The following is a 20751-nucleotide window of genomic DNA, read 5'->3' as shown; positions in this document are numbered from 1 at the left end:
AAACACTGACTGCTACAAAACCTGGCTCAGGTGGGTTTGTCCTGCTCTACCCCACCCTCATTGCATGAGACACTTCTGCAGCCATCATTTTAATTAAGATCCCCTGCACAGCATGAGACACTTTCTTAAATCCTGCAGCCTGTCAGGGCTGGCATTAATGAATGAGCTCACTGGGGGTGGCAGAAGCTGACAGAGGAATATCCCCAGGGAATATTCCAGTCCAGGGCCTGGAACACAGCTGGGAATCTGTGTGTCCAGCACTCAGAGGGGTGGGGGTGGTTCCATGAGCAACAGCCTGGGAAACGAAACCAGGAAAGGAGGAAGGATTTACATGATCAGGAAAGGGTTTGAACTTTCCCAGGACATCAAGAACACACAGATCAGACAAATATTTTATTTCCTTTATGACTCATAAACACTCGAACACAACGGACACTCGGTGTTCCCACACACCTGCACAGGTGAGGGCCCTTCGTCCCCTCACCTGTCCCTTCACAGTCCCACGTGCACATTGCACTTGTCTTCATCTCCCTGCTGGCAGCCATTCCCAAATCCACGCTTCCCACGCAGGGACAAAGCAGGAGATGAAGTTCTCACAGTATAATCCAGCTGACAGGTGCCTCCCAGTTGGATGCTGTAGTGTCTGGTGCCCTCCTTGCCTCAGGAGGGGCTGCAAGTCCCATTCCAGCTGTGCCCACCTGCCCTGGAAGCTCCACCTGAACTGCTTCAGGCTCCCCTGAGAGCCCCCCTGTCAGGGAATGAACAAAACTCCCGGGGAGATGATGCCCCAAGACTTGTCAGCAATCAAAAAGGGATTTATCAGGTGTGTGGGGAAGGATGAGACTCCCCAGCATTCCCACAACCAGGGAAGTTCTGCAGATGGCCAAAATAGAGACAAACCTTGGGAACTTAAGCAGCATTTTGGGCAGAAAAGAACCCAAATTAACTCTTTGCAGAGCTGGCAGCAGAATGAGTCAGAGCTTGAAGAGTCCCAGGTGCTGACAGCCCCGAGGTTCAGGGAGGAGCTGGGATTCTGGGGTACTCAGAAATAGCAACTGGATTTTCAATTTTCATTCCCAATAAAGTCCTCAAAAATCCCACAATTCCTGTATCTTCACGTGAGGATCTGCAGAAAATCATCCTTTGTCTGCTTCCACCAGGAGCTGGTGTGGAAGGAGTCCAAAGAAAGGTTCTGCAGGAAGTTCCCAACAGAGAAGCTTTGAAACAGCTCAAATCAAACCAAACCCAGTGGGTTGGGCCTCTGGGAGCTTCTGCTGGGAGTCCAGTGTCGTCCTCAGGGGCACCCAAAGCTCCTGGCAGGTTCAGTGCCAAGTCCACGTGCAAGGAGCAGCCAGGCTGCCCCTCCCAATCCCTGTGTCCATGCAGGGAACACAATTCCATGGCCTCAGTGTCCCAGCAGGGACACCCCGAGCCCAGCCCTACACAAACTCGGTGAAATCATCCACGGAGGAGATCAGCCTCTTCCTCTGCCCCGTCTCGTAGCTGGGAGGGGGGTCCTGGGGCATCTGGGGAGGGGGTTTTGTGGGGGCAGAGGGGTGCAGCTGCAGGGGAAGGCCAGGGCTCTGGTACTGTGTCTCTTCACGGAGCTGAAAGGCAACGGAGAGCAGGTGAACTCCATTCTCTCCAAAACTCTTCCAAATCTCCATCTGGGCAGGGCAGGGTACCAGGACACTGTGGGGGTGCCACTCTGTGTCCAGATATTGGATATCAAGAGGAATTTCTCCATGGAAAGAGGGGTCAGGCCTCGGCAGGGGCTGCCCAGGGAGGTTTGGAGTGCCCAGGGAGTGTCTGGATGTGGCACTCGGTGCTCTGGGCTGGGGACAAGGTGGGCATTGGGCACAGGCTGGACTCGATGGGCTGGGAGGGCTTTTCCAACACCAGTGAATCTGGGATTCCAGGATTAAACTTCCCACAGCCCTGCCTGCCAGTGAAGTGGTTTGACATTGCCACACTTGTCACTCTCACAACAGAACCGGGTGATCCTTAAGGTCCCTTCCAACCCAAACTGTGATTCCAGGACCAGCTGGATTCCAACCTCTGTACACACAGCCCTCCTCTCACTCAGCCACTTCTGTTTTTACCTGCCCCAGTTGCAGTAAGAGTCTCAGTCCACCCCTGTTCCACCCCTCAGAGCAGCTGCACTCACCCGGTGCCGGAGCCTCTTGATGTGGCGCAGCCTCGCGATCCATTTGGATGGGTAGGTGTCCGTGGGGTTGGACCTGCTGTGGTGGACCTGGGAAGCCATCTGGGTTGGGAAGGGTGAGGAGAAGCAGGGAAAGAGAGGAACCACATTAACATAAGCACAACAATAAAATTAATCCGATTTTTTAGTGCAGTTTGACAGCAACTGCAATCCAGCTCTGAGTTAGGACTGCTCAGGTGCCAACTCTGGCTTCAAGGTCAAGTAGAAAAGTTGTTTCTTTGCTTTAGCAGGCCCTGCCTGTTTCCTTGGAAGCTGTTGATGAGCCAAGGCAGCAGCTGGAAGCTCAGGGAGCTGGGGGTACTCACGTTGGCATGCAGGGCCATCTGACGGGCCACGAAGGGCAGGTTCTTGTCAGAGATGATCTTGGCAACACTCGTGTCCACCAGACCCTCCATGTCTTTAAAGGAATAAGAAAAAAATCTTGTAAGACAGTTAAGAAGAAGCAAAGGTTGCCTAAAATTAAATATCTAAGTCAAATAAACCTGAGGAATTGGATCAACCCAAGTCCCCGCAAGCTCCACAGCTCCCACTCCCACAGAACCTGCACTGCAGTTTAACACAACTGGCCCCCAAATTCTGGCTGCTCCATAAAGGTCTGGGGAGAGCCTGCTGGGCTCTCACATGAACCAAAGTGTGAGCCAAAACACCCAGAAGCACCCCTTTGGTAGAACAGCAGCCCCAGCACTGCTGAACCCTCCATGTCCTCCAGCTGTTGGAGGGAGGGCTCTGCTCTGCTGCTGGCACTGGCTCCTGAGCTTGAACACAACATGAGCAACCCAGAGAAGAGACCTAACTGGGAAAACTGGTTCCAGAGAGCTTCTCCTGGAACTCAAACCCCCAGCAGAGCAAAGGCTGAGGAATTCCCACCTTTCCGACACTGCAGCGTCACCAGGTTACAGTCATAGTCCAGGGGGGTGATGATCACATGCACAAAATTGAACTGCCCCTAAGGAGAAACCAAAGAGTCAGAAACATTTCCCTGGTTTGTGAATGCCATGAACACACACCAGTGAATCCATCAGAGAAAGCTCCTCCCATAATCCCCACAGTTTTTAGGGTAACACACACCCACACACACAAAAGTCTCACACCCACAAGGAAAATCCCCTACCTTTATTGTGCCCAGTTTAAAATCCTCTCCAGAATCATTGTAAACAATGGAAACAAAATCATTCCCCAGGTGCCTCTTCTTGTCACAGCGATATTTATCCAAATCCTTTGTGGGCATCAGAGTAGCAATGTGGAAAATGGCTGGAGAGGGAACACAGAGATCCTTAGGCTGGGCAAGCAGCAATGCCAGTAATAAAAATACAAACTGCTCCCTTGATAGGCTTGTCCCAGTTTGTGACAGCTGAATCCAGCCCCACTGGATGCTCCAGGGGTCCCTGGAGTGCAGCAGCCAGTGGAGGGGCACAGCAGCACAGGGAGGAGACCCTGGCTTAGGGAGAAAAGAGGCAAAAGAGCTTAAACCAGGACTCGCTCTAGCTGAGCTCTGCAGAGCCCCAGGGAGTGACCTGCAGCCACCCCATGGAACTGGACTCCACGTGATGAGCAGAAACTTGGGAATTTCACCACATCCTGCTGGATCCTGGATGATTTCTGCAGGAGCTGGGGGACACTGCAGTGACATGAGCCATGGCCACAGCAGTGACAGCCCCTGCTCCAAAGTGCTCTCCAGAGAAACACAGCATGACTGACACCACCCTCAGCTTTTACAGCAGCTGGGGACAGCCAGCTACATCTCTACACCAAACCCTGCCTGCCTTAAAAGGTTCACAGAGCAGACCATTATCAAACTGGTGTGATGTTTGTTGTTAAGGCAGGTGTTTTTAACCTAACCCTGAACTTTATCACGTGGCTTGCAGAGCTAGCAGAGAGAACAGGAGGGGATCAGAGCCCAGGACATCCTCACTATCTCCCTGGGAAGGAAGCAGTGTGGAAGGCAGGTCAGGTAAGGCGAGGAGACACAAACCATCCTTCCAGCTCACCTTGCATGATGTCATCGTGCCAGCAGTAGGTGAACTGCCCATCCTCCCCACACACATCCAGGCCTCCCAGGTAGATCTTGTCTGGCTGGCAGTCCTTGAGCTCGATGAGCTTCCCCAGGCCCGTGAGGAACTCGGTGTAGCGGTAGGAGCCGTGCTCGTTGGACAGGATGGCGATCTCGTTGTTGCTCTGGGACACAGGGACGTGCCACATGTCACACTCAGCACCAGCAGCACCAGCCCCTGGGTGATCCCTCCCTGGGATTAGTGTGGTTGCCCTCACAGAAGGGTTTCATGCAGATTTTTAGCGTAGGAAATAGGAAAAGCAAGGCTGCTGTGGGAGCAGAGGAAATCCCACAGGGAAAACCCCACAGCTGGAGAGGTTCCCAACATTCCCTAAGGATTCAGACCCCTGCACACACTCACCTGGCCCTCCCCAACGTAGAGCACTGCAATCTTGTGTGTGTCATAGGATGGGATCTGGTCCAGGAGCTGCACTGACCTCTCAAACGTCTGTGAGCAGAACAGGGACCTGGCTGAGCCAAGGTGAGGTGTCCCTGCCCAGGGAGCTCCCTCCCAAGCACAACCATCCCAGCACTCTGACAGCTTCAAAAATCCCCCTCCACAACCCAACACAAATCTCCCACCTGTGGCCCTGCAGGGAGGAAACACCTTTCAACTGTCCAAGCTGGACATTTGTAATTATCATCTGCATTCCAAGACAACAATGAGGTTAAAAAATGAGGGATTTATACAACTCCTTGCCTACCTCATTTGGCAACAAGAGGGGTTTGTTGTTTTCATCACCAAAGAAGGGGGAGTGGTACAACTGTAAAAACACAAAGCTGAAGGAGAGAGGGAGGGAAAAGTCTGTTACCACAAAAATTAAGTCAGTTTTCATCTGTTGGGGGTAAGAACGTTATGTACAACAGAAAAATGGGGGGAATTAAAATGCTAACAGGGTATTATTCATATTTTAGAGACACTCTGAGTGCCTGGACTACCTGCAGTTTGCAATAGACCCCTGTCAGAAAAACAGTGATGTGTCAAACAGCAGCAGCCACACAAATTCCCTGTTCAAAGGCACGGAATGGAGGAGCAGGAATGCCCTCCACAGCTCTGGGGGCATTTCTGGGCTCTCAGACACATGACTGCACAGACATTTGCATCTTACCTGCCCTCAACCAGATGGAAATTGTCTCACCATGCAATTTTGGACTGCTAACAATATCCCAGGTTCAAAAGGCAACTATGACAACCTTTCTTTTCCTTCTCGTTAGGATTTTGCACATTCTATTTCTTGAAGTGCAAAACTAGCAATCCCCCCTGTTCACAGCAAAATTAACTCTGGGTAACCTGTGGCCAAAGCACAGCCCCTAAATTAAGCACATTAAGTACAGAAGGAAACTATCCATCTATTTCTTTCACCATTTGGGAACTGTGTTCCCTAATCCCAAAGTTCATTGGGTGGGGCAGTGTGCTCAACAGGTCAGGATCAGCTCCTGAATAAAGCAGGTAATTAACTGTAATTAATTCACTAATCAGACTGCAGAGCCCCCAAAGGAGCCGTGATGGAGCAGCTCAGGGGCCCTGCACACACCTGGGGTTTATCCCGGGCACTTTCTCGGCGTTGGACGCTGCTGCCCTGCCCTTGAAGGCGTCCCTGTCGATCCTCTTGCCCCTCCTGGATGGGGCCGAGTCGGAGATGGTGTAGCCGCGGGGCCGGTGGCCCGAGGGCGAGCGGGGCGAGGTGGCGGTGCCAGCGCCCGGCCCGGTGGCCCTGCTGTCCTCCCCCCTGCCCAGCCAGCTGCCCAGCCCTTCCCCTTCCAGGTTCCCCGACTGGGATTTGGATTTCACTTCTGTGCTCAGCCTCCTGGGCACCTCCCGGCCGTTGGCGTCCCTGAGCACCTCCTGCAGGGTCTGCAGCTCCGGGGAGGAGCTGGACTTGCTGAGGGGCTGCGAGGGCTGGAAGGAGAGCTCCTCCAGCACCCGGCCCTCCTCCCTGCCGATGGGGATCCCCCCCTCCACCAGCTCCTCCGACTTCAGCGACTTGTCCTCCTGGCTGGACGTGGAGGAGGACTGGGAAAAATAAAATAAAAGAGATTAACAGTTTTCATGGAGTCAGAGAATCCCAGAACGGTTTGGGTTGGGACAGACCTCAAAGCTCATCCCATGGTTGCTCCAAGCCTGGCCTGGGACACTTCAGGGATCCAGGAGCAGCCACAGCTTCTCTGGGCACCCTGTGCCAGGGCCTGCCCACCCTCCCAGGGAAGAATTCCTTCCTTTTCCCAACAACCACAATAAAAGCTGACAACAGCAACGCTCAAGGCACCCCAACACTTCCAGGGAAAGGTGCACAAAGCAGCGTGGATAAAACAGGGATCCCCTGAATCCCCCCAGCACCATCATTGCGCTGTTCCTGAGGGGACTGATGGCCAATCCCCCCCGGCTGTCACCCCCTGCTCCCCCAGGCCTGTCCTTACCCTGCTGTAGGAGTCCTGGGCCTTCCCAAACCTCTCCTCACTCAGGACGTGCTCGGAACACGAGGTCTCCACGTCCTCGCTCTCGGGGGACTCTGTGGGGGACTCGGCCTCCCTGAGCTCCATGTCAGCCGCGCTCCCCTCCTCCAGCACCACGGCCGACTCTACGGAGACACGGGCACGGGAGCTGTGGAGAGGGGACGGGGACAGGCCCCCTCCTCTCCTCTCCTCTCCTCTCCTCTCTCTCCTCTCTCTCCTCTCACGTCCCAGCCTTTTCCCCACGGGATCTCAAGGGAAGGCCGTGTGGAAGGAGTGCCCTGGCATCTCTCCTCACGTCAGACTCGCTCCTGGCTCCCCTTTTTCCAGGGAATAAATCACCTCACGCCTCACAGCCCGCCTTGGGCCCACGAGGTGCTGCTGGGGTTTTTTTATCCAATTGTTTCTGATGGACACAGGGATGTGGGTTACCAGCACAGACACCAACTACAGGGGTAGAAAACAGGGGATTAAAGCTCGCTGCAGACATCAGCTCTGTGCAAGGCTGTGGCAAAGGCAGCTTTTCTTGTGCTGAAATGCAGCGCTCCCGTGCCTTGAGGCCTACAAGGAGATAAGGAATTTTCCTAGGAGCCATTTCCTTGCAGTTTGGCAGCTTTCCTAGAATGCCTCAGGAGAAGCAGAGAGATTCGGGCCTGAACGTGTGGAAGGACGAGAGCAGGGGTGACACTGGTGGCATCTGCTCCGACACACGGGGACTGGAACCACACTGACAAAAAAAGCTCTGTGGAAACCCTGCCTACGTGGAGGATTTAACCTTGGATCTGCTCCAGGCACTGACCACAGGGATGAGTCTGACCAAAGGCTCCTCCTGGCCTTGCTTTTTGTCCTGAGGAAAAGGCTGGAGAACAGGAGGCTTTCCCATTATGCACACAAGGGACTGGAAGACCAATCTGAAAGGCCAAGATTTGTTTTCCAAAATAATAACAATAATAAAACCAAAAATTAGCACACACAAAAATATAAAGAAAATCAGCAAAATTATAAAAAAAAATAAAATACAAAGAAAAAAAAATCACTAAAGCAGCTTTTCCTGGATTGATTTCAGCTCGCAGGACCAAAGTTATTTCAAAGAAGCAATTAAGAGTTAGCATTGCACACACAAACCTTCTAAAAATACAAAACAAACCAAAAGGAACCAAAACAACGTGCTGATCTGGTTAGCTGTCCAAGCCAGAACACACCTGCAGATACCCAGTGCTTCCAAGCTCCCCTCCTACACCACTGCCGAGATTTCAAACAACCCAAGCACTAATTATTCTTTAGGTGGGAAGAGAATAACAGGAGCAGAGGGAAGTACAGAAAAATATTGAACTGCAGCAGCTTTGTGTTGCTTTGAGAGGACTCTGACAGCAACCAGCAGCAGCTCAGAACACCCCACTGCTCTTCTGGGAGTTTTCCAGTGAAGGAAAGAGGCAGAAAGACATTTGAACCCTCTAATTAAAATCACAAAGCATTGCAGGTTATCAAAGCAATGCAGGTGTTGTGCTCATAAGGTGTGTAATTTGATCTCCACTTCATTTAATTATGAAATCAATTTTACTGAAGTGGAGAAAGATTTTACGTTATTACAGAGCCTCTAAAAGGTAGAATTTAACAGGTTTTCTGCTAAAATATATTCCTTTTTTTATTTAAAAATCTCTCAGCCAGCCTCCATGCTGGCTGAACTTTATCCATATATCAAATATCTCCATATTATCAGCTGCTTTTATCTTTCTGTGCCCAATTCTGGCAGATCCCTGTGGGCTGAGCAGCTCCAAGGGGAGCCTGTCCTGCAGCACACGCTGCTCTCCTCACAACTGGGAGCTTTTCCACTGAGCAGAACACAAAGCCAATTGGAAAATGAAGCTGCAAATGAAGAATTAATTAATCCAGCCACGTTTTTGACAGGTCATTTAACACTGGCCTCATGACTCACAAGCCACCCCAGCTAACAGCAAAGTTGCTTTAAGGAATTGTAAATCTGCACTTGCAAATGTTGGATCTGGCTTGGACTTCTTCATGCTAGTCAAGATCCCATTTGTTGAGAGTGATGAGACTGGGGACAGACAGGAGACATGGAAGGGGGAAATGAGGGATGAGGAATACATTTTCTATGAATCAGAGGTGTTCTTCTATGGCAATACTGTTTGGTTGGTTTTTTCCTTAAAGATATATAAATATACCTGCCCAGGATATGCTCCTGTGCAACTTCCCTTGACAACTGGACTGGTACATGGAAGAGAAAGAGGCCACTGCAAAGGGAAATCAAGTGAGCAGCTACATCAAAAGGAAGGAGAGACTATATGAAAAAAAATATAAAAAAATTAAAAAGCACAGAGTTTAAAATGTAACCAAGAGCCTAGTTTAAAACAAACAAATAAATAAATGAAACAAAGGAAAGAACAAGCTGGGATAAGCTCACCAGATGCCAAAGGGACACTTTAAGGGCACAAGGTCTCAACACGAATAAGGAGGAATAAACACATCCAACAGTGCAGGCTCCAACTGCTCCCTTTGCAGAATGCATTTTGTGAGGCTTAGGAACAGAAAATCCCTTCCTGATATCCCAGCACACACAGGAAACCAGGCTGAGCCTTCCCTGACCTGCACAAGGTCAACTTTTAAACCCACAGAAGAATCTGAAAAATCTGGGTAAAGACTCACAGAGGTTTAACCTCTGAAGAGGCAGAACAGGCACGTGACAGTCTGACAGCAAAACTTCCTCCAGTCACTGCCCAGCCAGCTCCAGCAAGTCTGGTTAACAAGGATGTGGCCAAAATTACTCTCAGACTGGCACAGGAGTGGCATTCAGGTCCTGTGGGCTCAGCTCTCCACCCAGCTCCACACAGCTCAGATTTTTAGAGTCACAAAAGTGTTTCTGGAAAATAGATTTAGGTTTTTTTGTTTGTTTGTAAGAGGTGATAATTTGATTTTGACTCCAATTTTGTGTTTACACGCTCTGAAATACTAAAACAATACCCTGCCCTGCTTAAAACTGGCATTTTTACTGGATTTGAGACAATCCATCCCATTTTTCCCCAGCAAAGCCTGGTCTGCTGGTACCACTGCTCAGTTCTGATGGTGCCTGCAGTGCTCAGAGCCTCAGTGCTGGAGATCACTGATAAGAGCTCGAGCAGGGACTGCAGAAAGCTTTAAAAATTGCAGCTGTTGGTCAACACCAATCTCCCAACATTAACAACTCCTTTAAAGAGGAACTAGCACCACATTAAACAGAGTGAAAATCCTTGGCCACTGCGTTAAAATCAAGCCAGCAAACGGAACTGGAGTGGTTCAACTGCAGGCTGAACTGTCCTTTTCAGAGGTGGGTAAATCCAACAGGATTTGCATTCTGCTGTAAAAGCCAGAGGCAACCAGCTCCTCCTGGCTGGCAAGGTCTGGAACAGGCCATGCCCCAGGAACCTGCAGCTCTGAGCACCCGACACAGACTCCCAAACTGAAGACAAATGGAAATGGAAACACTGCATGGAAAGATCCATCCACAAGTGGGATGCCCAGATCAGCCCCAAACAAGTGGGAGAGGGAACAGATCCATGACTTTGTTCATTTTCATTTGGGGAACACACCAAACACACGACTCCTCCAAAGCAGCTCCGCTGCTCCCCCGTCCTCCTCTTCCCCCAGAAGCAAGGAGGAAGGGAATTTTTCACTTTTAGGGACAAGAACTGATTCCCTTTCTCATTGCTGGCCCCCCTCACACTCCCAGCTGCTCTAGAAGCCCGGCAGGGACCCAGCAGAGCCAGCAGCTCCCACCTGTGTTGGAGCGCTGCAGCAGCGAGGGCTTGGCTGTCCCTGTGGCCAGGCTGGAGGAGGGCACGGACAGGGATTTGTACAGAGCTGTCTCCCGGTGCTCCTTGAAGCGTTCTGCAGCCATCAGGGCGTTGGAGAGCTCCTGCAGGGGCATGTTGTTGATGTCTGAGGAGAAGGGGCTCAGAGGGTTCTCCAGGCTCATCAGCCAGCTCGTGTTGCCTGCACCAGACAATGGGGGAAGTGGTCAGAACTCCCAGCTCTCCCAGAGGTTACAGCTCCCGTTGAAAATGCTCAAATCTTTTTGGAATTTGCAGGTAAAAAACCCAAATGCGGCAAGTTCTCGGTCCTCTTGCAGAATGATTTGATTAATTTGCTGCTCCTGGTGCTCTGCACTTCACCCCAAAGCTCCTCAAAACCCATCCCTGGTAACTCACTGCTACAGCAGATTCCCAAAGGCATCCAAAACACTCAGGTGTCCTAATTAACACCAGGGCAGTTATTTTCTCACAAAACAGCTTTTAGTTGAAACAGATAATTCCTGTTAATCTTGTGGAACACACTGGTGTTCAAGCATTTTGGCCCTGAACAGATTGTTATTCCTTCCCTATGAGCAAACACAGCTGAGCTGCCCAGACTTGTGGCTACCCCTGCATCCCTGGAATGTTCCAGACCAGGCTGGACAGGGCTTGGAGCAGCCTGGGATGATGGAAGGTGTCCCTGGATGGGCTTTAAGGTCCCTTCCAACCCAGCCCATCCCATGGTTCTGTAGTTTCAAAAGGCAGTAAGGCATAAACAGATCCATTTACAATAAAATACGGATTTTTCCTCCTTCCCCAGGCTCTGGATCCCAGCCCACACTCGGGTACCCACCTGTGGGCCTGCGCACCAGGATCTCTGCCCAGCCCTGGGTCAGCAGGGGCACGTAGGCAGCCAAGTTGGCTTTTTCCTTCTGCAGGGCTGTCTGTGGAGCAGGACTGGCCTTCTCTGGGCGGGCTGCAGGAGCAGCAGGGCCCTGTGTCCCTGGGGAAGTTGAGCCACTGGGAAAATGGGAGGCTGAGCTGTCTAAGGCACCAACACGTAAGGCATGACCACCTGGCAGGACAGACACAATCCAAGGGAGAGCCACGCTTAGTCAGCCCCAAAAATACCTCAGGAACAAGGTTTTTAAGCTCCTCTTAACAGCTGCACACACAATATCCTGGTTTTATTTCCCTTGTCATTACAATTATTATTATTATTGTTTTATTTTAATTATTAAACTGCTCTTCTCTCAATCCACAAATTTTCTTACTTTTCCCCTTCCAGTTCTCTCCACCATCCCTCCATGGGGGACAAAGTGAGCACCTGGGTGGGGCTCAGCTGCCAGCTGGGGTTAAGAGAATTTGATGTTCCACGTGTTCCTTATGACACAATTTATGTGATCACCAAAGCTCTCCTGCGAAGAGAGGGAAGCAGGAGGAGAACAGCTCCTGCTACCTCACTAAACACCAGATCCAGATCTGAAACTGGCTCAGACACAGGAGGCACCTGGACCTTCAGGCTGTGGCAGGGAGAGCCCAGGATGGGAACTCACCTGACATGGATCGCACTCTGCTGCGGGAGCTCCTGCAAACCTGCTGCCCAGCCTGGGATTCCAGCTTGGCTGGAGCTTCCTTGGTCTGTCTCACTTGCAAAACAGGGTCTGAGCTGTAGGAAAGGAGATATTGGTGATGTTGAGGGAGGAATCAGCAGTGCTGGACAAATAAAACATTCCTCTCACACCAAGAGGAAAAACTACAAAGATGTAGCAGTGGTTTAGGTGACTCTGTCAGGTGGAGATTTCTAGAAACGGGAGCTACACCTACCTTGATTCTGGGGTGCTCTGGAACTCTGCAGAGTCCAGGCCAAGCAGGGACCTTGTCCCTGTTCCAACACTCGTAGTGATGGTCACCAGCTTGTTACCAACCAGCCACGTCTTGGTCCTTCCCCCAGCCAGCAGAAACTCACCCACAGGAGACCTGGGAACACATTTGGGATGGAGATTCCTCAGGAGGCAGAGAAAAGAGCTGGTGCCATTAACCATGCAGGAGGTGCTGCCTGTTTGTGCCACTCCCCTTGGCTGCCAACATCCCCACCACCCACCAGGACGATGGAGGAGCTGCTGCAGCACACTGGGATTGTCCTGCAAGGACCTGGAGCAAAGCCCTGCTCCCAGACCCTCAGGGCATCTCCAGACAGGTCAAGGCTGCTTCCCTCCAGTGGATTTGGCAGAACCACAGAATGGTTTGGGTTAGGAGGAACCTTAAAGTTCATCCAGTGCCAGCCCCTGCCAGGGGCAGGGACACCTTCCACCATCCCAGGTTGCTCCAAACCCCATTCAACTGGCCTGGAACACTTCCAGGGATGGGGCATGCTCTGAGAAATCCATTTTAGAGCTTCACCACACTGTAAGGAAAAAAAATCCTTCCCAATATCCCACCTAGCCCTGCCCTCTGGCAGTGGGAAGCCATTCCCTGTGTCCTGTCCCTCCACACCTTGTCCCCAATCCCTCTCCAGCTCCCCTGGAGCCCCTTTGGGCCCTGGCAGGAGCTCTAAGGCCTTCCCATCTCCAGTCTTCCCTCATCTCACCTCTTTTTTAGCCAAGATTTTAACAGTGAGGAAAGGCTTCAGAACCTGCCGGAATCCCAAGGTTTTTCCAGCACAGAAGTGAACCATGAGCCTGAATCCCACCCCGTGTCCCTGGTCCCTGACTGACCTCTTGGGCACAGCGGTGAAGTTGGAGAAGACGTATCGAGCCATCATGTCCAGGCAGGTCTCTGTCAGCTCCAGGTGCAGGTTTTTCAAGTTGTCATCAGCCTGAGCCATGGAGTTTTCATCTGCAGAGCCCAGGCTGGAGCTGGTGATGGAGGTTTGGATGCGGCTGCAAGAGAAAGGCGGCGGTGCCGGATCAGCTGGCACCACGTCCCCGTGCCCACGGACCCTGCTGAGCATGCACGTGCCAGCCACCACACCCCGGCCTCGGGAGCCTGATTTTGGGATCAGCCTCGTGTCCTGCTTCCCAGGCTGCTGCAGGAAGTTCCTCTGGAGAGGCTCCAGTGCCAGCTGGGCTCTCTGACGTTGGTGGCCCATGGGCAAGTGCACCAAGCAAGGAGTGAGAGGCAGCTTTGAGCTCCTAATCTATGCTGAGGGCAAGCACCCCATGAGCAGCACCAGCTTCCCAGGCAGCAGGTTGCCCATGAGCCAGAAACTGGGGCACTCCAGACTTCACTTTATTATCCTGTGGTTTGCTTTTTTTGCTCTGTTGCAGCTCTTCCGTATATTGTTTTTTTCCCCTCCAAATTCAATAGCTAGGTAAGACCTAATTTAACTTGAAATAGGAAAAAAAATTGCACTCTGAACAGGAAATTGGCACAAGAATAGAGAGAAGGTCTGCCTTCAAATCAGCCAAATCAGCAAAGCAGTTTAAAACCATTTCTGTTTTAGGTTGGACTGCAATATTTTATAAAGACAACTCCTTATGTCATTATAATACAAACTAAGCTGAGGTACAGCCAAAATTTTTATCATGTGGCAACATTAAGGGCAATTATCTGAACCTTTTGTTGCTACTATTAACATAGAAATGCAAGAGAAGAAAATCACCTCATGATTAATGGGGAATTAATTCAGTCACTTCAGCCTCTCTCCCCCAACCACCATATAGAGCCAAAAATAAAAAATAAAAAACCCAAATCAAGTTCCACTGACAGCAATCCTACAGATTAAGGCACAAATCTTCAGGTGCAGCAGTTCAACACCCAAGGGAAATGATCCAGAAATACATTTTAAAAACTGGCATTAATTATTTCACATCTTTCCTTGGAGCAGATCAATGCTTGCCATCAAAACCTGTCAGTTGATCAAATCAATCTCTGAAATCAAATCTTGTTTTCCTTTGTTGTGAAAGCAATGATTGATATGGGCTGAGCACACCCCCCACTGCCCTCTGGAAAGACAAATCCAGGTTTTTCATGGCTTTATGAAAAGGTTCATCAGCTTCATCAGCTCCTTCAGAAGAATAAATCCTAAACTGAGGCCAGAGCTCCTCCTAGATCAGAATGAGGGTTCTCCATAACTCTGCAGAGCTTCCAAAGCCTCTCCTGAAGCAAATCCCTGCTTGGGAGGCTCAAGTTTTAGTGAGTTGTACCCAGGATTCTCACTTGTACAGAATGCAACCTTTTTCCTTTTTTTTGTGCGTGGGTTTTGTTGTTTGGGGTTGTTTTTTGTTCCCCCTTCAGCAGCTTCACTTTGAAAAGAGAATCTTTCATTGCTACAGCAGCAGAGAACGTGGCAAAGCAGCCACAGACAGCCAGGGTGTGACGTGGCCTTGGGAAGCTCAGGATGCTTTCCCAAAACCTTCGCCTGTGGCTGAGGCCGGTTTTTGATGGGAAAACCAAGTCATGCAAGCATCCCACATGCAAAATCCACCCTGCTTTTCCACCCTCCCTCGCAGCAAAACCTCCAAGGGCCCAGCTGCTCTTGGATTGTCCCCATTCAAAGTGCCTCTACCTGCGGACCACATGTTCAGACACACTGATGCTGCGGGATCGGAAGGCATCAACTGCAGAGGGTTCTTTCAGCTCTTTCACTGGAGGAGAGTTATTCAAGCCTTGCTTTGCATTTTTGGCTAGTCTTAAACTACTATGTGGAGAAGCACCAAGCCCCAAAAGAGGTCACAGAAGGGAGGAAACCATTGGAGGGATGTAGGTTGAAAGTCACGGGGTCAATATTGGGGGATCCCGGAGGGTGATGGGAAATAAAACAAATGCCAAAAAGAAAAAAAAAAAAAGGGAAACAAAACAAAATTAAAACACACAAACAAGCAGAGCTGAAAGCATTAAAAAGACAAACCACATTTTGAAAACAAGATTTTAAATGTGCTACAAAATAAATGAAATTAGTACAAGTTAAAAGGAAAAAAACTGGTTGAAATGAGAGTTGGAATACTGGGCTGTTCAGCAAAGGCAAGGGCACCTGAGGGCTCCCTGGCACAAATTCCTCAAGGCTGAGGAGTTTTGTGCAGTTCAGCCCCTTCTTGTGTTGCCCCAACTCACCATGACTCAACACCTGAGGGCTTCCACACATCCCAAAATGCTTTACCTGGACTAGGTCACGGCAGTTTTTAATAAGAGACAGGGACCACCTCACCCATCTCTGTCCCCACTAAGCCTGGCCCAAAGCTGAGCTTGCCCCCAGAGGTGTCCCTTAGCCCAGCTCGAGGCCCTGGGGACACTGAGCCCCCTGTCCCAGAGCCAACAAACAGCCCTGGGATGCTCCTGTGCCACCCCAGTGCCTCAGCCCCGGCTCCAGGGAACCCCTGAGCTCTGAGCTGGCACAGAAAGGAAATTACTGTTCACACTGGCAAGTGCCAGGCACACGTGGGAGATGACAGCAATTAAGATCCGAGAGGCACTTTAATTAGTCACTGAGATGCGTGCCAGGCTCGGGGCTAATTTGGGCAGAACAGTTGGTCCAGCAGCTCCCATCCCCAGGGATAAAATGCAGGTTTATATAAAATGCAGATTTAACCCTTCTGGATGTTCCTAAACACAATTTATTTGCCATCCTCCTCAGTGAGCTCTTACATCTCAGATTGCCACCTGGAGGGATCAGAATTTCTTTGTCCTTCTTCCAACAACCTCTCCCAGATCACTTTTGGCCACTTTCTGCTGCTGAGAGCACGGGCTCACGCTCTGGGATCATCACCTACACCAACACCAGGACATCCAGCAGCCCTGGGAACTGCTGGGATCCTTATCCCTTGGAACACCCAGCACCTCAGCTATGGCAGGGAAACACTTTGGGCTTCAGGAGTGAAGGCCAAGCCCAGAAGCTTCTCAGGCAAGGAAACTGGAACCTGCTGCAGGCCTTTCCTCTGTGCCCTGGCCAGAATCCAAGCTCAGCCAGACCCAGTGGCATCCTGCCATTCCAGTGCTTTGGGCACTGCCTGAGTACAGCCACACTCCTCAGCAGAGATTTCTGTGGAAAGTGATCCAGCAAAAGCCTTTAGAGACAGTAGTATTCCAACCTGGTAGAATTTAAAAGGTTTTTAGGGGGGGGGGAAAAAAAAAAAAAAAAAAAAAAAAAAAAAGATTAGCTGGAATTCTAATTGGAGAGAGGAGTGTCAAAAGGCTTCTCTTCCAAGTTTCTGGATGAAAGAGGAGGAGATGGGAGAGATGAAACACAACACAAGGTTTACAGCTGCAGCAGTAGGGCAGGGATGGTGTTTCTGCATTGCAAGACTGCTGCAGCCTTGCAGGTGAAGTAGAGGCACTTTCCCCAGGGCTCAGATGCCACCGTGTGCTCACTGCTCACAACACTGAAGCAAGTTAAGTGCACCAATTCAGGCAATCCCTGCAGGTAAAAGGATGTTGGAGAAACCCTGAATGTCTTCCAAGGAGTATCTTCCTCCCCTGGCAAATGTTACTTTGAATACTTGCTGGTAAGAAATGCTCTGCTTTCTGAAAGCTTTGCTTAAAACTGTCAGGATGGCTTCAAAATTCCAGCAAAAAAAGGGGATCTGTCCCAAACAGACAGAAAGCAGCTGTGTGCCAGCCAGAGCACTGACCCGACTGGGAACACCATGGAAAAACACAGTACTGGCTCTCTAATTTATTCAGGTCGTTGATCACAACCATTTCTCTGACAATCATCTGAAAATGACTCGTTACAGATCAGCCATCAAAAGGAGTTCACACAATCCACCTGCACATGGGGTTATCTCTGATATCAGCCTCTCCTGTTATCTCTGTACTGGCACAGCCCAACCTGACACAACTGTTGATTTTCAGTGAACACAAGAAGGTCCCTGCTGCCTGCACGGGCCTGCAGGACAGTGCTGCCCCACCAGGCTGGATCCCAACTTCTCACCAAGCTCAGCTGTCTTTGAGCAAAAGAGATTTACTGTGTTTGCTTACTGCACTGCCCCTCTGGGATCGCTGCAGCCAGGGAAGTGAGCACGAGAGCAGGGAACACCAAACCCTGCTGGGCTCCAACAGAATTTACCTCTTTGGCCTCTCATTCAGGCTGGTGCTGCGAGCCCTGAAGCTGTCCTTCTCTGGGGTGTCATCAAAGGACAGGAGCACGTTGGAGCGCAGGCCCTGCCGTGGGGACAAGAGGTGACAACGTGAAGCTCCAAGTCTGCAACCGGGGCCAAAGCATGAGAGCTCCCAGAAATGCTGATGATAAAACCAGGATTCTGCTAGCTTCAAACAGAACCTTTGAAGATGTCAAAGGTAAAAACTGTCAGTTTTTAAGCTGACAGTTCTGCTGAGCTGAGCAGTGCCATTACCTTGGTGATGTAGGGGACGAAGTCCTTGCGGAAGGGCAGGCGGCAGCGGATGAACCACATGGCGATGACGTGGTGGGCCAGGCACACGATGTACTGGTTAAACCTGCAACAGCAGGGAAAGCCACAGCTCAGCCTGACACACAGAACTGCTCCTTTACCTACTCAAAGTGTCAAGGAAAAAAGAAAAGACCTTCAAAAATTCTGCTCATGAAAAACAGCTTTTTGTCCAAGGTGATGATGTCCTAGAATTGTATAACGGAATTACAGAATGGTTTGGGTGGGAAGACATCTTAGAGATCATCCAGTTCCACCCCCAGGGACACCTTCCACTATATCCCAGGGAGCTCCAGCCTGGCCTGGGACACTTCCAGAGATCCAGGGGCAGTCACAGCTTCTCTGAGCACCCTGTGCCAGGGCCTGCCCACCCTCCCAGGGCAGAAATATCCTTTCCTCAGGAAAAGCTTGGTGACAGCACAATGAGCAACATCCTATGAGTAACAACCTTGAGCCAAAAACTACAAGAAAACGGCTTTCCAAGCTCTCAATTTCCCAGATGAGAGAGAAGCACATTGTTGTGGCCTTACTTGGAGGGGTTTGTGTAGGGCAGGGAGATGGCGAAGACGCTGGCGTACTGCTCTGCCGCGAAGTTCTGGTACAGGTGGGGCAGCCTGGCCAGAGCTGCAACAGTCCAACAGCAAAACCAGCACAGGTCAGGCCTCAGCACAACCCTTCAACATCCTAACTCAGTTTAATTTCTAAGTTTTGGGGTTTTTTCTGAATGATCAGTGACGTGGAAGTTAAAATCACGTCGTGCAAGGAGAAGAAAGGTCGTGTTTCCATACGGCTGCACGACACAGAGTGTGTTTCTCTCTTCAGTGCAAGAGCCTCATGCAAGAGGCTTTCATGCAAGTTTTCATGCAAGGAAACTCATAACAAATGAGGTGTCTGAACATTTATAACCTGAGCAAGGCCATCACAGTGCATGCCATACAACCAACACCATCAAACCCCCCATATCCCACACCAAACCCGCAGCTACAGACATCACAAAGAACATGGTGACTTACTTGACAGAAATTCCAGGAGAGGGATTGCCATGTTGGCCGTGGCAGAAATGTGGGTGAGTTTGACAATCAGCACAGGCAGTGCCTTGATGATGATGTCAGGCATCTCCACGCTGCAGACGGACAGGGCCACCACGCACTGGTTGGCGCAGCGGTAGATGAGCCCGTGCTCCAGGCAGTACACGATCTCACGCTGCCAGAGCACAGGGAAACTCAGCAACACCTCCTGGCAGCACCCCACAACACCCTGCAGGGTACCCCTGCTCTGCCTGTGGGACACAGCTGACACTGAGCTTTAAACAATGCTGCAGGTACCCCAGGCCAAACTCTTCTCAGGGAACTTGGATCAGGGAGCTGGCTGAGACTTTTAAGTTTCTAATTTAACAGAAAGTTTGTGTTTATAAAGGATTTACTGCAGAGGGTAGAGTCACTCAGTGATCTGTGAGGGGGCACAGGTGAGCAGTGAACCCACAGTTAATCATGGGGTCAGTACAGTATTTTTTCACCCCAAATTCAGCATTTCCCAACAGTAAAGGGCAGTGTAACCTTGCACTTCTGTCTCCTAACCAGCCCCAGTGCAGGCTCTGCTCTCCCTACACCCTCCTGTCTCCCCCATACCTGCTTGGCTTTGTCCAGGTAATTGTGGTAAGATATCAGTGCTGTCAGCACGGGGACCACAGCCAGGTGCAAATCCGTGCGGGAAAAGCCTTCGGGGGTCCCGTGGAGCCTGTCCGTGGTCTTCTTGTCTGTGAGCTGACACATCACACAGCCACTCAGGGCACCTCTCACTAAAACACCTCTGAGGCAGCAGAAAGCACTGCCCACAGCTCCCCTTGACCTGTATATCCACATCTCCACACCCATCCATGAAGAACACTCGTTATTACCTATTCTGTACCTAGAACAACCCTCACAAAAGGGAGGGCGAGTGAGGATTGACAACCAGCCTGCTAATCTTTAAAATATTCATCTGAAGCAAAAATAAAACCACTCAAATTTCCCCTCCAAGCAATTCCCAAGCAAAGCAGGGAGCTGGGGACTGTGCCTCAGTGGCATTACCATGTAGCTCAGTGCAGAGGCCAGCTGGTCTATGTTGCAAGGAGAAGTTAAAAATAGCACTTTATAGCGGAGGGATTCGGGTAATTTGTTGAGAACCAACTTCAGCACCTTCCAGTCTGTCTCCTGCAAAGACAGAAAATGTTAAGGTTGAAATTTTTTGCCTGATTTCACTTGAGTTTGGAAGGAAGATCAATCAAATTGCAGACAATGTGTCATTTCCGAGGCAGATGTAGGTCTTGTCGTGGTTGATACAGAAAAAGAAAGTGGCATTTAGCTGTCACAAGTTTCTCCCTGTCTGTCACCCAGCTCTAGGTGCAATATTGGCACCACAAACTGGAAGAGAAATTATATTGAGATCTGACAGCCAGAATTCAATTCTGCTAAGCACCAGCACCAATTAACTCCCAGAGCAAGCCAAGCCCTCAGCACAGAACTGTGTCCAATGCCACACTCAGGAACAATTCCTACTTACAACTTATGGCTGATGAAACATCCACAAACTCTCAAAAAACCTGCAGTGGGAGAGGTTCTTATTCCAAATGCCCTTTCAGAAGCAGAATGGATTCTTGGACCTTGTTTAACAGCTCAGTTTTTGTCCTTGCCTGCTCTGGAGCAGTGCAATGAAAGCTGTGCTTATTTTTGAAGAGGTGGACTGCTGCTCCCACTGGTGGCTTTAAAGCTGCACAATCACACCCAGATTTTGGGCAGGAGGAGCAGAAATTGATTTTCAGGCTTTATTTAAGTACTCTGGGCTAGAATTTGATAGGCAGCTGGTGTCAGGAGGGGACAGAAAGATGCCAGGACAGGGGACAGAAAGATGCCAGGA

General features: G+C 50.4%; 1 protein-coding gene across 5 annotated transcripts in view; it reads right to left on the bottom strand.

The window, feature by feature from the left end:
* Nucleotides 1-380: 380 nt before the first annotated feature.
* The window catches only part of TSC2 (TSC complex subunit 2), a 31906-nt gene continuing 11535 nt past the window's right edge, over nt 381-20751 (bottom strand). For 2 of the 5 annotated variants that reach the window (XM_015643130.2, XM_015643131.3), the window contains exons 20-42: nt 19926-20048; nt 19485-19619; nt 18870-19059; nt 18387-18480; nt 17803-17905; nt 17517-17611; nt 15021-15152; nt 13228-13392; nt 12338-12490; nt 12067-12179; nt 11364-11585; nt 10497-10712; nt 8909-8977; nt 6693-6853; nt 5810-6288; nt 4979-5054; nt 4636-4722; nt 4213-4399; nt 3336-3475; nt 3092-3170; nt 2530-2621; nt 2168-2266; nt 381-1607 (exon numbers count right to left, since the gene is read on the bottom strand). In XM_015643130.2, coding sequence (XP_015498616.1) covers nt 1440-1607; nt 2168-2266; nt 2530-2621; nt 3092-3170; nt 3336-3475; nt 4213-4399; nt 4636-4722; nt 4979-5054; nt 5810-6288; nt 6693-6853; nt 8909-8977; nt 10497-10712; nt 11364-11585; nt 12067-12179; nt 12338-12490; nt 13228-13392; nt 15021-15152; nt 17517-17611; nt 17803-17905; nt 18387-18480; nt 18870-19059; nt 19485-19619; nt 19926-20048 — 3378 coding nt within the window. In that variant the 3' untranslated portion in view covers nt 381-1439. The remainder of the gene's footprint in view (nt 1608-2167; nt 2267-2529; nt 2622-3091; nt 3171-3335; nt 3476-4212; nt 4400-4635; nt 4723-4978; nt 5055-5809; nt 6289-6692; nt 6854-8908; nt 8978-10496; nt 10713-11363; nt 11586-12066; nt 12180-12337; nt 12491-13227; nt 13393-15020; nt 15153-17516; nt 17612-17802; nt 17906-18386; nt 18481-18869; nt 19060-19484; nt 19620-19925; nt 20049-20751) is intronic. The other 3 variants (XM_015643129.2, XM_015643132.2, XM_015643133.2) reach the window with 3 other exon arrangements.

Source organism: Parus major, chromosome 14 (genome assembly GCF_001522545.3).
Source record: "Parus major isolate Abel chromosome 14, Parus_major1.1, whole genome shotgun sequence".
NCBI classification, from domain to species: domain Eukaryota; kingdom Metazoa; phylum Chordata; class Aves; order Passeriformes; family Paridae; genus Parus; species Parus major.
The sequence above is the reverse complement of the archived record's forward strand: the minus strand, read 5'-3'. Positions and strand labels throughout refer to the sequence as shown.